Source organism: Colossoma macropomum, unplaced genomic scaffold (assembly GCF_904425465.1).
Source record: "Colossoma macropomum unplaced genomic scaffold, Colossoma_macropomum, whole genome shotgun sequence".
NCBI lineage: Eukaryota > Metazoa > Chordata > Actinopteri > Characiformes > Serrasalmidae > Colossoma > Colossoma macropomum.
Window position 1 is genome coordinate 18,342,093 of NW_023494808.1, and position 19,797 is coordinate 18,361,889.

The following is a 19,797-nucleotide window of genomic DNA, read 5'->3' on the forward strand; positions in this document are numbered from 1 at the left end:
TGTTCTTATTAGCTACGCAATTCAGTGATTTTACTTAAAGGAAATCTGAGGGATTTGTACTTGCATTTTGTAATTCATGCTAAGCTATTTTAGCCGTAACTTTCAAACCACTTCCTTGTTTCTGCACTCAAGTGTCCATTTTATCAGCTCCACTTACCATATTGGTGCACTTTGTAGTTCTACAATTACTCACTGTAGTCCATCTGTTGCTCTCTATACCTTGTTAGCCCCCTTTCACCCTGTTCTTTAATGGTCAGGACTCTCACAGGTGATGGATCATTCTCAGCACTGCACTGACACTGATGTGGTGCTGGTGTGTTAGTATGTGTTGTGCTGGTACGAGTGGATCAGACACAGCAGTGCTGCTGGATAAACACCTCAGTATCACTGCTGGACTGAGAATAGTCCACCAACCAAAATTATCCAGCCAACAGTGTCCTGCGAGCAGCGTCCTGTGACCACTGATGAAGGACTAGAGGATGACCAACACAAACTGTGCAGCAGCAGATGAGCTACTGTCTCTGACTTTACATCTATAAGGTGGACCAACAATGTAGGTGTGTGGAATAGAGTGGACAGTGAGTGGACCCCGTGTTTAAAAACTCATGTCTGATCCACTTGTACATGGTACATGTATATGGTACATGGTCATAGAAACTGATAAAATGGACTAGGAGTGTAGCTACACGGTAGGTGTACTTATTAAAGTGGTCAGTCAGTTTATGTATATAAATTTATTTTGGACATTTTTTTGAAAGCAGAGAAACAAGGTTTCTACCAGCTAATAGACTAACCAATGACAGTGTACTACAGCAAGAAACCACCTTCTTGATCATGTTGTATAATACAGTTATTTCAGCTATCAGGTTTCACTACAAAAGAAATCATTCAAAGCCTCCAAACTTGTTGAAAATGCTTAATATTTTATTTCTTAAATACAAGCTGTATAACTCGACAACCGTTTGCAATATAAAATGGATCAAAATCAAAGAGTGATATAAAAAGCTTCTTAATCTTTTCATGTTCAATGATGTCAGCAAAAAGTTCAGATAATAAGACATCTCCCTCGACTGCATAGATATTGCATCAAATATAAGCAAAAAATGAGACCATCATCTTCAAAGATATAATAAGTAGAGACATTATCATTATTATTATGGCTTTGTTATCCACAAGCATTGTACAGGCTTTTTTCCATTAACATATAAAGTGAGATGTATGAAAACGAAAAAATAAAAAACAAACAAGTCACGTTCAACCGTTACAATTGTCAGTAATATAGCACATTAACAGACTGAAGACAAGAGCCAAACACAGAGGAGGCAGAACAGACTTAATTGCTGGCATATACAAAAGAAATGTCAGAGCAGGAATCCTTCTCTTTTTGGTCATAGATTGATTTACGTTAAGCCTAAAAGTCTTGTGACTCAGGTAAATTATATAATTTTTACTTAAGAATGTATGCAGACAAAAAGAATATGGAATCAATATGGAATATGTTTTCATCAAGATGGAAAATATGCAAAATAATCAGATCTCTAAGTACCTTGGACCCAAAGCTGAGAAACAGAGAGTTATTGTGGAGTTCAGGCATGTAGCTCAATGTTAACATAGACTGAGACAACAGCTACAGTAAACAATGCTGAACCTTTTTGAAATATGCATGGGAAAAGATTTATATTAATAATAATATTATAATATTAAACTGCAGTGCTGTAGCTACTTGAGATCACATTACGCTTTGGAGTGGTCAATACGATAATAATTGCCATCTTGATATATTACATCAAATTATGTCACAATATGCCTTTCTGAGTATATCATGGATGTCATCAGTATTTAAAGAGCAACAACTGCACGTTTATTAAAAAGGGAGCACCACTAGTCTTATTTATTTAGATTTAGTGCAGCACAGTATGCAGATCACTGAATAAAAGTCATTGTATTCATAGTTTTTGACAGTATTTTAAAATGTGGCTTCACAGGTTCTTTTCTGTCTGTTTCAACTTATCATGCCCCAGAAAAACTAAATATCCTGATGTATATCAGGTTTTGAGAATAAAAAAATATGGCAATATTTGAAATAAATATATCAAAAATAAAGCATGCCTTATTACTATGCATAGCAAAGTTGGGTATTTGGTCCAGGTAAGAATGGGGTCTTTTTTAATAGACAGGGTCTTTGTTACGATATGCCAATATGATTGTAATCATATGACATGACTGCATGATTGGTCCATACTGTTGTGCACGACATACAGTATCACTATTTAAAAAGAAAAAAACTAAAAAGCTGTGAAGTTGTTTTAGTAATGAGTTTGCTAATTGAGGTTACATTAACTCCTTCCTATCTCCTCTCAAATACAGTAGTTGCAGTTAGGTTTAACAGCTAAACGGTCATTTCATTCATTTGTGATAGATCTCTTAAAAGAGATTGGCCTTTTATTTCATGGCGACATAACTGACATCATCAGTACAACCCTGAGGCATAACATTGCAGTACATTATTTAGGGCACTTACGTGAAGAAAAAGGATTCAAAATGAGAATAAGTTGCATAATCAAGTCAACCTAAAAGATTTCATAGCATAGCAAGTCAAACATGGTGCAAGAAACAAGGGAAAAAAAGAGGAGTGACTAAATTCCAGTGCATGTACAAGTCCCAAAGGAATGTGATGAGTAAGGCTTTATGGTGTTGGAAAAATGATGGTTCACTCCGAAATCTTGCCTGAGCTTAGCCTGAAGACTCCACAGACTCACTGTTGGAAGTGTAACCCACCCAAGAGTCATTAATGATGACAACACTTAGGGGCTCCATCTTCATTTCAGAGGGGCTCCCCATGCCCATATCTGCAATATGGTGCACATCTTGGGAGTGGTTAGCTTCACTTAGCTCTGTGGTCTCAGAAAGTTCTTTGGGTTCTGGGTCTAGGCCTACTTGACCTGAGATGTGTTTTGGTTCTGTTGCCGTGACAACGGAATGGATAACAGTACCAGGAGGCTGAGTCACCAGCTGCTGCCCTCCTCCAACAAACGTCACCACTGAGGTACTGGTACCACCTGACCCTGAAGTAGAGGTTGTTACCACCTCACAGTGGGTGGGTTCATCTTGGCTAGGATTCGACGAAGACTCGTCCAAGGCAACATCCTGCAAAACAAGGGTTACCTCCTCGGAGTCTGGAATGGCTTGCATAATGAACTGAGGAGAGGTTAACACAGACCCATCCATTCCTTGTTCAGTGGGTGTTACTGGAACCAGCTGCAGCGTAACAATTTGAGTAGCCTGGCTGTCTGCCTGCCCCTCGCCGGCCTGAACCTCCAGCTGTTCCGGTTGTACTTCCATGGTCGCTTGCTTCTCACGGAGGCTCTCCAATAGCTGAGCAGTGCGAAAGACTGAACCATGTTGACCTGGCTGGATGGACTGAACGTTCTGGAGAGTCCTCAACATCTCAGCAGAAACAATGGGCAGATGTTGTTGCTGGATAAGACCTAACGGACGAGCGGCCCTGGTGGTGCCTGTTGCGTCAACACCATGCTGGACCGCTCCACGCTGGCTACCGTTGACCATCGTACGGCCTTTTGTGGTCTGAGAGGGCACTTTGTTTGAAGGCAACAGTTTTGGTTGGGGGGGAGGGGAGCAGTTAAAGCTCTGGTCACTGGAGGGATGTTCATCATCCTCATTTTGAACGCCATTATCTTTACCACCGCTGCTGTCATCGTCATCTCCTATGTAGACAATGTTTTTTGGCATCTCTGCAAACTGATACACCAGTCTCTGTCCCTCAACTTTATTCAGGATACCACGCTGATAGTAGTATCTATTAAAAGCAAAAGAGGCAAACAGCACCCACATTTAACATAATGAAGGTAACAAGTAAACAACAAGCACGGAAAGAGAAAAGTAAAAAAACAAAGAAACCTACCGCAGTGCTCTTCCCATTGTTTCATAGTTCATGTCAGGTTTGTTTTTGTGTTTGCCCCATAACTGAGACACAGCCTTGGAATCCACAAGTTTGAATATGCCCTTTTCCCGATTGGTCCACTTGATGTACCTGGGGCAGGCATTCCTGTCTTGCAGCAAAGCAATCAAGAACTCCCAAAGGTACAATGTATTTCCTGGAGGCAAGTCAAGATTTCTCAAATATTCTCAAATATTTCTCAAATAGTTTCATCAATAGAAACCATAATGAACTGCAATAAAAAAAAGGTTCTCACCTTTGCTGTCCTTGCTTTTCTTAACAGTAATGTCAGGCATTGGTGAATGTGGCCTTGGTCGTTTTGGTTTTCTACCTGAGAGCCATAAAAAGGTACCACCATGTATTAATAACAACAAAACAAGCTGGGCTCAAATTAGAAAACTAATTAATTTTAATCTTAAGAAACTGTTTGAGGTTGATAGTTTCAAGTCACCTCTCTTAGCCTTTGGCTTGTTTTCCTCTATGATGCCTTTCTGAAACCGCTGTTGCTGTCCAACAAAACTATCCGCCAGAATGTGGGCACCATCTCCCAGAGGTGAGGTCAAAAATATGTGAGCTATGTGGTAAGAAGAAGAAAAAACAAATAAAATGAATAACTTTCAGGACTGTGGTGAGAAAAACATAAAAGGGAATTTGACTGCTTTTCAAATATATTCCAAAGTTCTACATAATTTAAATGTTGAACTGTGTAAGCAAATTTAATTAGAGTGATTTAATGGGAAACAGTGCCCTGTGGAGAAACTTTCCCACTCAAGATTTCTTTACAGTGGTGCTGATAGGAACCAGGGTCACAATGTCAATGCAAAGTTTTCTTTGGGGACTATTTTGCCTAAGAACAGCTTGCATGTACCTCTTCACCTTTAAAGCACTTCTAACACTTTACATCAAAACTTAAAAACCAATGTCTCAGGCACCGGTGGAAATATTTATCAATTTTTGTAATAACTTCATGAGGTAGCTTTTAAAGGCATTACACGCTTCAGACATCTGGTTCCAATTGCTGCTGTGGATAATTTTGACTTGCTAGATTTCTCCACATTGCCTTTTCACATTAAACCACTCTGAATGACTTTATCTTTAGTTAATTTATCCAGAAAGTCTGAAAAATTTTGAATTTCCCTTTATAATAAAGTATCCATAAAAACATTAAGAAAATGTTTAATATAGATCAACATTCCAGTTGAAACAAGATTTCCACAAAGGTAAGAAAGTGAACCCCTGGAGGATGAAGAACTTTTAAGAAGGAAGAAGCTTAACAACCCCATCTACTCACAGAAATGTTTCTCATCCAGGGACAGTGGACCTGATGAGTCTATATTCAGCAAGGCTTCTGCAGCTTCTGCCGTCTCCACAGTATCCTCATTACCACTCTGATATGCTTCCACTGGAGGTTAAACAGAAAGCAACATATCAGTTGCCAGTTTCACAGGACAAAAATACAAAAATGCAGCAAAGCCACCTGACAACATGCTTGAGTGGCCAGTGCTAATGCTATTTTCAAATACAGTGAAACCAAAAACTTTTGGCTGTCTCTTCTGACAACATAGACATCACTCTTATGTATTATTATAAAATGAATTCCACCAATTTCAAAAATTCTGTATAATTCAATCATTAAGATGTAAACAAAATTATAAAATGATTCGTGGTAGATAAACCTGCCAACTTTCTGATTTCTTTACAGTGGTGGTTATAGGAACCAGGGGTTTCAATGTCTACGACATAAAAACTGCAACTTTATTTACTATCCAAAATGAGCAGGGAACCTACATGTGTTCTGATTTTTTATATGAGATGTTGACTGTGGTCAAATAGTGATAAATCTGGAAAAAGTATTTTTTCTTTAAGGATTACTTTGCCACACAGCACCATACATGTATCCCTCTTTTTAAATTTAGTTTTAGGCCAAATCCTTACCTCAAAACTTTTGTAAAACAATGTCTGGGACATCAATCAGCATATTCGTAACCATGTATCATATTGTAACTTCCTGTGAGGGAGCCTTAAACTCTTCAGGAGGCATTAAACTCTTCAGACGTCTGGTTCCTATCACTACCACTGTGAACAATTTTGACTAGGTAAGTTTCTGTACAATGGAGCATTTCACATCAAATCTCTCTGAATGACTCTGTTTACATCTCAACCATTTAATTATGCAGACATTTAGGAAAAATCGGTGGTATTCCCCTTTAAGTGTGCTTTTTGTCATTTCGTTTAGCGTTCAACCATCAACCTTTTCAGTTCCCCTTCTGTCAACTCTTTCAAATTTACACATCTTCGTGAAAACTGAGTGGCCAGAGCTCAATGACCTGAGGGAGGAACACGTCAAGCTGAGATAAGCGACAACTATGAGAACTATGGCAGCTATCAGGCTAACAGGTCTTAGCATACAGTAGCTACCAAACAAACAACAAGAAGACAAAAATTGCCTATCAGCTCCTCCAGCCGTGTTAAGAGTTAGCTACAGTGTGTAGCAGTGCCTCGGTGTGTTAAAGACGTGGTATATCCCCGATTTCATGCGCGGGGTGGGCTACAAACAGAGAAACCCAGCTAACCAAGTCATCACCCCCAACATACAGCTGAGTTAGCCAACTAACGTGAAAGTGCTCTCACCCTGAATACACAAGCAAAACTTACTTTTCGCCAGCTCGGTACTTGGAAAACGTGCGGAGGATCTGAAGTTTAGACGAAAATTGGAAGTTTAAAAGCGGGTTAAATGTTTTCATATTCGGCTCGACTGCAGTCGAGCAGCTCCTGGCTCCCTCCCTCCACCATCCCCACCATGGTGGACATCAGCATTGTGCTACAGGCGGCTTCCTTCATGGCGGCCCACGTGAGAGGTGGGCCTGTGTTTGAGGTCTGAGAGGAAAATAACCTGACTGCTAGTTCACGGACTGGTGAGTGGACTCAAACAGCCACATGCAGAAATGTGAAAACTTACTTTCTTTATTTAATAGCTAATTTATTATAATTAATTTATTAGCTATTAAATAGATAACACGTAGAGTAAACACACAAGGGGATGTATTGAAAGTTAACAAGGCCTGTGTGGGAAAAATAACATCTCTGCTAGCTGATAGTTAACATTCAAGCACACACACATTGTTGTAAAAAAACATTGTTGTAAGAAAACAAACATTTTTGTTTTCTTCTCTTTTTTAAAAAAATGTATACATTTATCTCCCTTTTAAAAATTAAAGCAAGGAAAACAATTCTACGGGAAAGTGTAGACTCAGTGGTCAGAGGGAAATAATCTAACTGCTAGCATTGGAACAAGTTAATGTTTAACCTTAAAATATTATTTAATTTAATTTAATTTTTTTCTTAAAATTCAAGGAAAACAACTCTGCAGGGAAATGTTGAGGTGGAAAAAACAATAGATCCTTCGTAACTGCTAGCTCACTATTAACTGGCTTTGTCCTAGCCTGCACAACAAGCAAGTTAATGTGAAAATGAGTTATATATGTATTTTCAGTAAATTAAACTTTAAATAAAACAATTGTAGAGGAAAATGTAGTCTGTGGTGTCTGGGGAAAGATAATTTCACTGGTAGCCATCCTGGCCTATGCACTGAGCAAGTTAATATGAAATATTAAATATATCTCAAATACGAAAACCTGAAATTTATTCCTTAAATAACAAGAAGTTCACCTGAAAACCTTGTTCTTTTTTCCTTTTTTTTTTTAATTTAAAGCTTGAGGGAAATGATTTTAGAGAGAAATGTAGATATAGCTGGACAGATCCTAGCCTACACATCAAACAGGAAAACATATTAAAGCCTGGAAGAAAATGTTTTTTAAAGGGAAACTGAAGAGAGTGTAAGAGAAAAATAACTTCACTGCTAATTCACTTGCATCAGGGTTTATGTCCTAAGGCGTACATCTGAACCAACAAAAAGTTAATGTGAAAGCATTTTCATGAAATAAAAACCTATGAAATGGTTCTGGAGGGGAGTGTAGACTCTGCAAAGGAAAAATAATGTAATTGCTAGCTCATTCAAAGCTGGGTTACTTATCCTACATCCTAGTCTACACCTCAAAGAAAGCATTAAGTTAACATTAATTTTTAAAATTATTATTATTATTATTAAAACTTGTGAAGCAGAAGGGAGTCCCAATGTGAGTTTCAATAGCCTACATCTTCGCCTAAAATATGCAAATTATGCATGTCAGAGCATGACCTGAATTTTAGCACTTTGTGCACATGCACCCATTCACGCTGCCTGTGAGATTGGGCCCTCACTGTCAGAGGCTGATATGACGAACTGAAACACAATTACAAGGACTTAAATTGAAACCTGAGCGGAAATTGTACTTCACCTGTCAGTTGCTGTAGGTCCTCCACAGTCTCTTGCTCCAGCCCTGTTTCTAGGTGACCACCTGTCAATGGCTGCTCACAAGTCAGCCCCGAGTAGTTGAGGAGGTGGGTGTGTGGCATTTGCTCCACAATTACCGCTGGGAAAGTTGATGGATCTGCCAGCTGCAGATAGCATGGAGGGGAAAAAAAGCTGTAATATTATGGCTGAAGTGTCAGACAGTTCTCGATATAGCACGGCATGAAAATCTTTTTTTTTTTCTCTCTCTGTCGACAGCATTAGCTTGTTCCATAATAGAAGTGGGTTGAGTGAATCAGGGTCACTCACAGCTTTCATAAATGTATCCCACACAGTAAACCAGCACATGAATAATTAACAATAGAAATGAGTTCTCAACTTTTTCAACCTTCTCTGCCTTTTTTTCCATATGGGGCATTTGGCTATGTCAAACCTACTTTGAATAGCCTCCTGGAAGTACCCAAATGCATGGACAGACCTAAAGCGAAATGATATTAATGGTGCTTACCTGCAAACTGTCGTCATCTTGCTTGCTTGCACCCTCCCAGGCGCTCTCGGTCTGCTGAACTACAGCGGCCATAATGAACACGAGTGGGAGTTCTATAGTGTCATCACAGCAAGCCTTTTCCAGGGTACAGAGACTAGTTACAGTTCCAAAAGGCCTAGTTCAGCGTGCAGGCCCCTTTAAGGCCTAATAAAGGGCGGTCTGTCTGAAGATCCATGTTGCAATACCATCGAAGAAGCACTTGTGGGTTCACTTCGATGCTGGCTGACTGAAGTTGTTGCCAATGGTGATACAGGACCGGAACTCTCAACCTATGATAGAGGAACACTGCAGGTTAGTTCTGGCTCCCGAGATCACCTCGGTGCGCTATTCGCAATCATGCCAATTCTACGAATATCCACCATCGTTCAAAGGATGAACAAGTAAATACATTATGCATTTTCTTCATCTTTGGTTCCTACGTACCCCTTCTGATCAACAGATGAAAACGTAGAGTAAATGTTACATCCCAGTTCAAAACAGTATCTACTAACATTTGCTTTCCGTTCCCTTCACAGCCGTCACCGTGCTGTTTCCAGACTCTGTAAACAACATTTTCTCTCTCTTTCCATGTCTGCTCTAGCTGCACTCCCTTATCTCTCACTGTAGACACACCATGCACGAAACAGGAAGGAAGTGTCTTGTTGACGTCAGGCCAGACGAGAGTGGGTAGAAACAGCAGCTGCAGACAGGATGGCAGAAAGGCTCAGAGAATGGATGGCAGTGCCGACAATGGAAACAAAACCAAACCAGAAGCCCTCAGAATACATGTTAGACAAGGGTCAGAGTTGGAGAAAGCTCAAGTCAAGTTAAGCTTTCGTTTTTTTTTCAACGACACCAGACCCACTTTATTTAAATACAATTTTATAATAGTTTAAACATCACTTTGATTTGACAAACTAAAGAAAATCAGTTTATTTTGGAGCTGTAATGGTGCAGGTTTATGGCTCTAACAAGACTGTCCATTAATAGGAGTCAGCTGTAAATGAGCAGATTAAAGTTCACAACCAAGACTGTGTTGCTTAATCAGTAGTGGTAACAATAAATGATATCCAGTGGCGCATGGACAAATGCAAGGGACTGTATGTGAGTCCGTACTCAATTTACAAACTCTTATAACTACGTTACTTACACAGTAGTTTTATAGTAGTTAACAAATTATTTATTGTATTTACTGAATATTTAGTTTTAAGATGAACAACTGAATTGAAGCCTGAAGTTTAAAGGGGTTTCATGCCAAAAATATAATGTAGTGGTTGTTAATGTGAAGAAAGTATAATGAGCATTTGATATTGTAAAGTATAAAAAGCATTTGATAGTATTATTTTTAAATGTGGTTCTTTTTAATCTGTTCCAGCGAATAAAATCTCAGAAAAACTAAGTATCATGATGCATATTAAGGTGAAAATTCACCTTAATATGCATCATGATACTTAGTTTTTCTGAGATTTTATTCGCTGGAACAGATTAAAAAGAACCACATTTAAAAATAATACTATCAAATGCTTTTGAATATACTGTATATATATAATATACTGAATATTATTCCATGTTTCAATAAGTCCAGTTAAACAGTACTAACTATGCTCTCTTTATAACAAAACATGAAGTTGGTCATTATTCTTTAGGTACTGACAGTATTCACAGTATGCAGAAAAACACTTATTGTGACACAGTTCATCATAGTATGTTAAGTATCGTATTGCCCAACTATATATATATATATATATATATATATATATATATATGTATATGTATGTATGTATGTATGCAATGACAACATATTGCAATATACTCTATTTAGATTTTGTAATGTAAGCATAACATTTAACAATATATTTCAGTTTCATAGAGCTTAAAGCAACACATGAAACTACACCCCCAGCAGACCCATCAACAAAGCAAAGTGAGGCAGTCTGTCAACAAATTTTTCTCAGAACACGCTAAAGATTTTCCACACTTCAGCATCATACTTAATATGCTAAACAGCTGAACCAGTGGAACTAGACATTTCATCTGAAGATTATAAACCATGATATCCAGCATCCTTCAAAAGATCATCAAAGTAAGTACAATTTCCATTTTCAGCTCATATCGCAATAGCGTAAAAGTTCAGAAACAACCATCTAGAACACCTAGACTGAGTAGAAAGCCCTCCTGCAGTAATGTTAATAAGTGAGATCAGTAGATGTCAGCATTACCTGAAGTAGAAGTAACTGCTTCATCAGTGCTTTTGATGAGCATTGCCTTTCGTACCGCTGACTATGAGATCACTACGTAGTGGCTTTGATCTCACTTGTTTGCTGTATGTATGGTTGCAACTGTCTAGAAACCCCAAGGGTGTTGGTAAATGTTTTGGGTTATACCTGAAAAGCCTGTTTCTAGCTGCACCAATAATGCTGTTGTCCTATGAAAATCAGTCTCTCCTCTCTCTCTCTCTCTCTCTCTCTTGCTCTCTCTATCACCGTCACCCATCCCCCTCTTACTTCACCACTCCCTCCTTTAGTGTCATATTACAGCACGTAAGCATGGTGACGGCACCTTGACAACCGGCCTAGTGCAAGGCACACCTGGACTGCTGGAGGTTCCTCTAGCTTCAAGGCATTCCCTAGGGTTACATTTCTGTCCTCCTATAGGTAATACACCTGTGTCTGCTTATGTATGGTACAGTTTACTGAACCAATTCAAATCATATAGCACCACTGCCAACCCTAAGGTCACTTAGAAGCAACATACACAACAACAACCATGTAAAAGTTCCAGTTCCAGGACGGTTAAAGTACTGAGAAAAAGAGAATTGTTTTAAGCTGGGAAGACTGAGAAGAGCAGACTTAAAAGGATTGTGATAAAGACTTACATAGTTTACTGGCTGTGATGCTAAAAGTTCTGCCCTTAGCGGGGACCAGTCTGATTTTAAGGGATAGCTAGAATCCAGTGACAAATTGATTGAAAATTTCTAATTACTTCTCTTAACCTCTTCAACTACTTGAGACCACCGTTGGTTCCAAAACGTACTTCGTCATATTCTTCATAACTTTCATATTCAAAAAATATGAAAGTGGGTGTCATATGAGAGCTGTAATTTTCTTCTTTCCAGTCAAATAGATGGGTAATGTAATTTTAAACTCGTATAATAAAAGAAGTTGACCCATTTTTTCACAAATCTGAGCTCAAATGGCATCTCTTCAGTGATATACTCTGTAAAAATTATTTTTATAAAATAATATAAAGAGCGTCTAAGATTTTTGGCTTTCAGCAGTAAATTGTAAGCATATAGCAATATGTGTATGATCATAAAACACATTTTCTGTTCATTTGAGGGGAGCTTTTAAAACAAAATAAAATAAACTAAAAAAATTGACATTTTTTTCATGCAGTTACTGAGTCATATGGACAAACCGAAATATACCCTGGAGAATAAGAGGTTAAAATGTAATGGGATTACTTTACTCATTGCTTCCTGGAAAAGGTCATATCACTACTCATTTCTTCACTTATGCTCTAAAACCCATACAAATCTGCAACTGCAAAGTACAAGCAAAAACCCAACAGTCCTTTCAGTACTTTATTAAGAAATAAATAACCAGTCTACCAATTACAGTTATTACACACATAATCATAATTATTTTCCACAGTTGTTAGCTTTCACTGCCATATGTGTACATTGCAATCAAACAAAATGCGAATTGGCTGAGTTGGGTTGATGTACTCGTGTAAACTGAGGAAAGCAGAAAATGCATTTTCTGACTTGGTGGTATATCACCTTTAGAAGATAGTAGTGAGTAATGTTTGTTAATTTCGTGCTTGTTAAAAAGACCTTTAAAGGGGGGCAGCGAGTAATGTTTGTTTATTTGAGCTGAAGTGGCGTCTGCCTTCTGTTCACTAATTATCAACAGCCAGGAGACAAGCAAGGTAATCAGTAAAGTTGGTCACTTTTATGGTACTGTTAGAAATAAAGGTGCTGTTCAGGTACATTTTTCGTTCATGAAGGTACAAACAATGTAAATGTATCCTCAAAGGTACAACAGTGGTTTTAAGGTTCAATTGTGTACCTTAAATAGGTTTTTCCAGGTGAAAAGTACATATTTGTATGTTTTCATAATCTAATATTTTAAAACAGAAATATAAAATAAGAAGCCTGGAGACGAGACGGGGTGTGTGGAGTCAGTACAACTTAGAACATATAATTTCAATGGATTATGGTACAATTAGGTTCCCTGACTAAAGGTACTGAGATGTACCCTTGAGGGTACCACCCCAATGAAGAGAGGTACTGCCTCAGTGACAGTTTTGTATTTTTTTTTCTGATAGTGTAGTAATTTAATGGCTGCTCACTGCAAACAAAAAAGATAAATTGTGAATTGCACTTATTTACATGGTTGGGGCTCTCTTGTTTCAACAGAGGCATTTCTCTCCATCAGTTTCATATTAGCATGATTAGGTGCTTGGGCAGAATGCTCGTGGAGTTTACAAGCACTTCATGCACTGGCACTGGTCATATTCACAATCAGTCACACAATCAGCTATCACAGGTAGCTGTTGTAGATGTATGATCGCTTCTCTGAAATACCCCAGACAGAAAATGATTGGTTATTACTTGCTCTGGGCCAGGAAATGAAACAAACAGCAGCGCTAGCTTGATGACCTGTTTCTTTTGGGTAACCGCTGGTGTGAACCTTATTGTCGTTGTTGCAGTTGCCTCCGAAACAGCAGCTTCTAAAGAGACTTGAAAGTCTTGTAGATTCTCCACAGCCTTTTTAGATCCTCCACAGGCCTAATTATCTAGACTCTGAATATGTTTAGAGCCATGTTTTGGTTCTCAAAGCTGAAAAATCAGGGCATTAAACAGGAAGTCAGCTTTTAATTTATGTATAAAAAGAAAATGAAATTTCAGAACACTGCAATAAGACATGTTTTGTGACACATTAACATGAACTAAACCTCTGTGGCTCTTTTTATAGACCATATGACATTGATTTTTTCTCATTTAAGGGGAGTCATTTAGATGGGCAGCCAAAATCCAAAAGATTTTGGTACATCTGATACATATCTGTTGTTTTCCATGTTATCTAACCATGGTCAATGTGGATGTTGCATATTACTGAGTCAGCGTAAGAAAAACAAGCTCTCTTCAGAATCCCTTTGACTACTTTGACTACTAAGAAAGGAAGGTGCTTTCCTAGCTGGGGGACTGTTGTGAGCTTTCACATTCTGTCACTGGGTGAAATCCCTACTCTTGTAGTGGAACCTTTTATTCTAATAGTGTGATTAAAAGCCTGCCCACTTATCCAGTGGATGTTTAACAAACCAATTCTTTTTTTTTTTTTTTTAACCCTTGGACCCTTTAAATGCCAGGCTCATTACATCCCAGGTCTTATTAGTAACTAAATGGACTACACTGCAAATTGTGTGTAATAGAAGTTTGAACCCACCAGCTTAAAAGTCCTGACTATTTAAGGGGTTAATGTAGAGGCTAAAAGCAGCTGTGTCTGACTTTGTCTGACAATCTGCTCCTCTTTAATGACATTACTCAAGGTTGTTATCACATTTGTTTTGATATCTAAAGAACATGATGTAACAAAGCTGAACATTCCTAGATTTTATTTTGTTTGTGCAAGCAAATAAATCAATAGAAATATACTTCACACTTCAGTCACCTTTTATAGTTATTCTGATGAAAAAGGTCATTAATAAGCCAGTAAAGGCAGCATCATGCTTCTTTTATATATGGATAGTAAAATACAGTGATGGACACAAAGCTCCAGTTCTATATGTTGATTCATTTTGCTGCCCAGCATGGACCAACTATGTGCACCAACTACTCTAGTGACAGATTTTAATGCAATAAACAGGACAAAGTATTAGTGATGACACATTAGGAAAGATATAGTTAATGCCCAAAAGGACACCTCTGAATATTTGTCGTCAGGCATTAAAATCTATATGCCCAATGTGAACATTGTGGTGGAGAGGTGAACCGATATGGGAATTGGGGGCCAATACCAATGTCTGCTGTTTTTATGTACATATCTGGTGATGCCAATACATACATTTTTTTTATAAAATGTGCAAATCTTGAATAAAAGACAGACATTTTAGCACAGTGGCCCAGTGTTCTTCTGAAGAACAATAAATATGTCATGAAATATCACTCAAATCTGGATATCTGTCCGATGAATTTTCGATGTAATGGTGATATCATTGTGCATCCCTACTGAAAAGTTAAATGCCTTACGGTTAAATGCCTGATTTTGGTGCCCAGTCAACAAAAGGCCAAAAAGCAGGAGATGAAACCAACCGTACGCTACCATTTACAAGTTTGAATACATCTATTTGAATGTTTTTCATAAGAAAATGTTTCTAAAACAAATGTAACTGGTGTAGTTGGTGCCTATGTATGAAAGTAGTTAAAGAACAAAATTAATTTTGTTGTTTTCAGTGTACATTATAGGGCCAAAAATTTGTGGACACCTGCTCCTCCAATGTTTCTTCCAAAATCAAAAGTATTGAAAAGGAGTTTGTCCCCCTCTGCTGCTGTTACTGGGGAAGGGGGTTGCACTAAATGTTGGAATTGCTGTGAGGATTTGATTGCGTTTAGCAGCAGGAGCACTAGTGAGATCAAGTATTGATGTTGTATGATTAGTTCTGGATCACAAACGCCACTCCAACTCATTCGAAAGGTATTTGTTGCTCCATCATTCTAGAGAACGCAGCTCAATGCTGAGGGGGGGCTTCATACCCCTCTAGCCTATGCTTGGCATTGGACATGGTGACCTTGGGCTCATGTGCGGCTGCTCAAGAGCATCCTGATCTATTGTCAGTGCTTTTCTATGAAGACTATACAAGCTGTGTGTACATTTGAACTCCTGTGTCAGCAGTGAGTGTACCTTAATGCAGCTGAATTCACTAATAAGAAACTTTTGGACATGTATGTGGAGCTTCTTCAAGCTTCTCACCTAGCTCCTCATGAAGCTGCTTGAGAGAACAGCAAAAGTGTATAAAGTTTCATCAAGGCAAATGGTGTCTACCCTGGGAGATTCTAAAATATAGGCATTTTAATTTGTTTAACACTTTTATGATCACATTCTTATTGCACGTGTTGTTTATAATATTTAGTTTGACATCTCCACTATTATTCTGAGATGTGCAGAATGGTGAAACTAAGGGAAATCTATCTGTGAACATCTATATCTTTTTAATGGTATTGTAGACGACTTTTGCCCCTGACTGCAAACAACATGAATGCAGTTTGTGTCATTTCTTCACATGTTAACCATCCTTTGACTCTGACTTGCGCAAACAGCCTCCACACCTCCAGCGTTGGGGGCTGCTTGAGCTTAGGTGTTGGGGGAGGGGGACGGAACAAACAAGTGTGGCGGTTATCAGAGGCAAAGCACAGAGGAAGCTGGGTGGGCTCAACTTTCGCACTGAGACAGGAGGCCAGACAGCCACCGGACCCCAGTGGTGTGTGATGAGTTTCTTTTTTAAGCTCCTGCGGCCACCTTTCAACTGCTGTTTTAATGTTAAAGAAATAGTTTGGCAAAAATACAAATGCACACAATGGCCGCTTACCCAAATGTAGTAGGTCGGCCAAGACGTGTCTGTTGTCTAAAGTTTGTGTCTGTAGTTTTGCAGCAAAGATACGAGTCTAATATAGCTACTAATGGAAGCTTAAAATTACCATTACCAAACATACATGCCTAAATGATGACTTGCTTGTTTCTGACAGTGCTATGAAATTGAAAAATAGTATTGTCATATATCCAAAAACAGTAGTAGCAGCCTTTTTCAAGCATCTGTACTTGTCTGTACACTCTCAAAAAAAAAAAAAACATACTAAAATGTCACTGGGGTGGTCTCCCTCTTGTCACTGGGGTGGTACCCTCAAGGGTACATCATCAGGAAACATAATTGTACCATTTTCCATTGAAGTTTTTTTTAAGTTGCATTGACTCCATAGGCCTGTCTTGATTTCAGCCTTTTTATTGTATTGTTCTATTTTAAAACATCCTGTCTTCCACTTAATGACCACTAGGATAGGCTCAGGCACCACTGCGACCCAGAAGGATAAGCGACTTGGATAGTGTGAATGTGTTTGTGTGTGTGTGTTAAAACAAAGTACAAATATATATTTTTCCTTGGGAACAAACTTATTGAAGGTGCATAATTACACCCTAAAACAACTGTTGTAGCTTTGAGGGCACATTTACATTGTTTGCCTTGATGAATGAAAAATGTACCTGCACAGTACCTTTATTTCTAACAGTGTATTTTTGTCCTTTTTGCCAGCTCATTAGCTTCATTAGCCTTATAGCTCTTTAAGCAAACTTCGGACACAAACGTGTCTTGGCTGATTGGCTGCATGTGGTGTAAGGGAAAAAAGTGTACATTTGATTTCTCACCAAGCTCAGTGAACATATTTTAATGGTCACAGTTGACATGCATTGTATAACGTCTTGTAGCTGCAGGTAGCCATTCTATTCTGACCATCAAAATGGAAACAGTGTTTAGAAAAATTCATAGAAAGCTTCAGAAAGTGTGGCCTGCAGTGTGTAAGATATGATGAAGTGCTGTATGTTTATACAGTACCTCATAAACAGACTTTGCTCCTTTCGTAATGACGCCTCCCTCATATAAATTCCCAGAGAGAGAATGCGCAAAAAAGCTCTGTTTTCAAATCTGCTGCCTCCAACATCGTGTTTGTAAGTCCTAAGTCGGTCAAACTCTCTGCAAAGAAGCTGAACAACTTCTTCTGCCTATCACCATGTGCGTTGTTATGCAGAGTAGCCCCCCCATTCCTATCTTCCCTGCTGTATTTCTCATGTAGAAGTGTAACAGACGAGCCAACGGCGTTGCAAACTGCTTATCAGCACTAGTTTATGCTGTCTCTGCCACCCTTGTTATCAACCTTGGCCTATTTTTTGTGGTGGGGGTTGTGGTGGTGGTGGGTGTTTTGATTATGCTGCAGTACGCTGGCAATAAGTCCGGTTTGGTGCCCCCCAGGTGTGCGCCGGATCGGGCTGCGTGTCCTTAGATATACATATCAAACACATTCACCAGGCCACAGAGGTAAAAAGCACACTCACAGAACATTAACGTTGAAAGTACGGTCAGGTGTGGGTGCACGTTGGCTTTCTGTGATGTGTTCTCCCTCCCTCGCTCATGCTCTCTTGCTCACTTTCCACCACCTCCACACGATCGTGGAGAGAGATTTGGTCATGTAAGAACTGTGCGTTAAAGTGATACTTTGGCAAAAGATCAAATTGAAACAAGTTTTATTCTTCAATCAACCAAGATGTTTGGCGCCTCTTTACTTTTGCACTGGAGCTAGGAGGCTAAGTTGCTAACAAGTAATAGAAACGTATGTACACCAATTAGCATTGTGCAGACTTCATGTCTAAGTCATCAAATCATATTAAGTAATCTCAAATTGACTTGCGTATATGGTTTCTGACACTGTGGTATCCTGTTATCTATAAAAAACAGACAAAAGTGTAGGCAAAACGTATAAGCAAATTCAGGTATTCAAGATGGCTGCTACTGCTGTTTTTAGCTATGCGACATAGAGCTATTTGTGCGTTTATGTAGATAACAGTTTACCATACAGTGGCAGAAACCACTTCAACAAGTCAGTGTGCATTACTTGGCCAATTGCCTACATTTAAGGAAAGGGGAAAGTTATGTAAATTAGATTTTTCACCAAACTACCTCTTTAACACCCCTATTGCTGTGATGTCTTTTTCGGTTAAATTCAAAGGGGCATTGTTACGCCAGATATTCTTTCTGTGGTAAGGGCTTATGGACTAATGTGAATGTCTGTTCTAGAACATACAGGAATTCAAATGATCTTCAGGTAAATGATGGTGCAAACTCGAAAGGCACTTTACATGACTAACAACTTTTCAGATCATTCAATCCAGTCATTACCTAATTGCTAGGAATGCAGTTAAACATCAACTTACAACTATTTATAAGTAGTAATGCCATCTGAACAAACTCTGTTTAGATGAACAGTGTATGAACAGCTGTTTGGCCTGATGAAGCCTACCATTACAGGCCTCAAACCTATAATAGGAAACCTCATGCTTTTGTATACCGAATAGCTTTACACAGTCAGTCCAACAGCTTGTTGTTTTGTCTCAGTGCAGCAAGTAGTTTCACCTTGCTTTGGCTGGTTCTGTAACGTGAGAAAAAGGGACTTACGGTAGTTCATTAACCTCCAAGTTAAAGTTTCAACAGTGGAAAAAAGGGAACCCTTCTGAACAACTGACAAGCCAACATGTCTCTCGTCAACCGCCAACTTCTTATTGCTTTCACTTTCTCCTCTGACTTCTTCGCCTAGTCTTGTCATGAAGCAAAGTTCTCCAGCTGGATTTTTCACCTTCCAACTAATATATTACTCTTTGTCTATTTATGAACTACCTGAAGGTGTAACATACCTTAGAACTTGTGTCCACAGGACTTGCTTTCCAAACCCCCTTGTTTGTGGTGTGCTGCTGAATGTAGTAATGGTTGTTTGCACTAAGGTGAGTTCCTCCTTTTGTCAACCCCCCTTCTCGCAGCCAGCCGGGCGTACGCTGCTGCCGCGAAAGCTACGCCCACTTCTGCTTTCAGCCTGACATTCAACAGTCAAGCAAAAACCACATCACCCATGGCAACCATGAGTGCAGGCTTCACCGCAGGGAACACAGATAACCCGTTGCTTGTTAACAGGCAGATGAGTGCAAAGAGCCTATTCAAATAGTTTAGCCGCTCAGCCAAGGGGGGGGCGAAGGGTTCTGCTCGCTGAACGTCTCTCTACTGACACCCAATGGAGGCTCTAGGGCCTTGTTTGGATTGTTTGCTTCAATAACAAGATCATAAATGGTACTGTGCAAAAGTACCATGTGCTTTCGTTTATTTCATTTTCAGTCAAAATAGCCATTAAGTACAGGTACATTTTTA

General features: G+C 38.9%; 1 protein-coding gene across 4 annotated transcripts; it reads right to left on the bottom strand.

Moving 5' to 3' along the window:
* Positions 1-2,097: 2,097 nt before the first annotated feature.
* On the bottom strand, positions 2,098-19,523 carry LOC118798037 (ETS-related transcription factor Elf-1-like). Of its 4 annotated transcripts, none has more exons than XM_036557346.1 (9): positions 11,055-11,337; positions 9,348-9,535; positions 8,818-9,125; positions 8,296-8,455; positions 5,250-5,360; positions 4,410-4,532; positions 4,215-4,289; positions 3,923-4,115; positions 2,098-3,817 (listed from the first exon to the last, which is right to left on the bottom strand). In XM_036557346.1, the coding sequence occupies exons 3-9, from the start codon at positions 8,887-8,889 to the stop codon at positions 2,734-2,736; spliced, it is 1,818 nt and encodes a 605-aa protein (XP_036413239.1). In that variant the 5' UTR covers positions 8,890-9,125; positions 9,348-9,535; positions 11,055-11,337; the 3' UTR covers positions 2,098-2,733. The 4 variants fall into 4 exon arrangements, with proteins under 4 accessions (XP_036413239.1, XP_036413238.1, XP_036413237.1 ...); XM_036557345.1 differs by having other exon boundaries at positions 9,280-9,535; XM_036557344.1 differs by lacking the exons at positions 9,348-9,535; positions 11,055-11,337 and adding an exon at positions 19,293-19,523.
* Between the last annotated feature and the right edge of the window lie 274 nt (positions 19,524-19,797).

Excerpts from the sequence above, each read along its gene's own strand:
- LOC118798037 (XM_036557344.1), bottom strand. The coding sequence starts at position 8,889 with ATGGCCGCTGTAGTTCAGCAGACCGAGAGCGCCTGGGAGGGTGCAAGC. Across the intron at positions 4,533-5,249 it reads CCTGGATGAGAAACATTTCT|CTCACATATTTTTGACCTCA; the intron begins GTGAGTAGATGG and ends CTTACCACATAG. Across the intron at positions 3,818-3,922 it reads ACAATGGGAAGAGCACTGCG|ATACTACTATCAGCGTGGTA; the intron begins GTAGGTTTCTTT and ends TGCTTTTAATAG.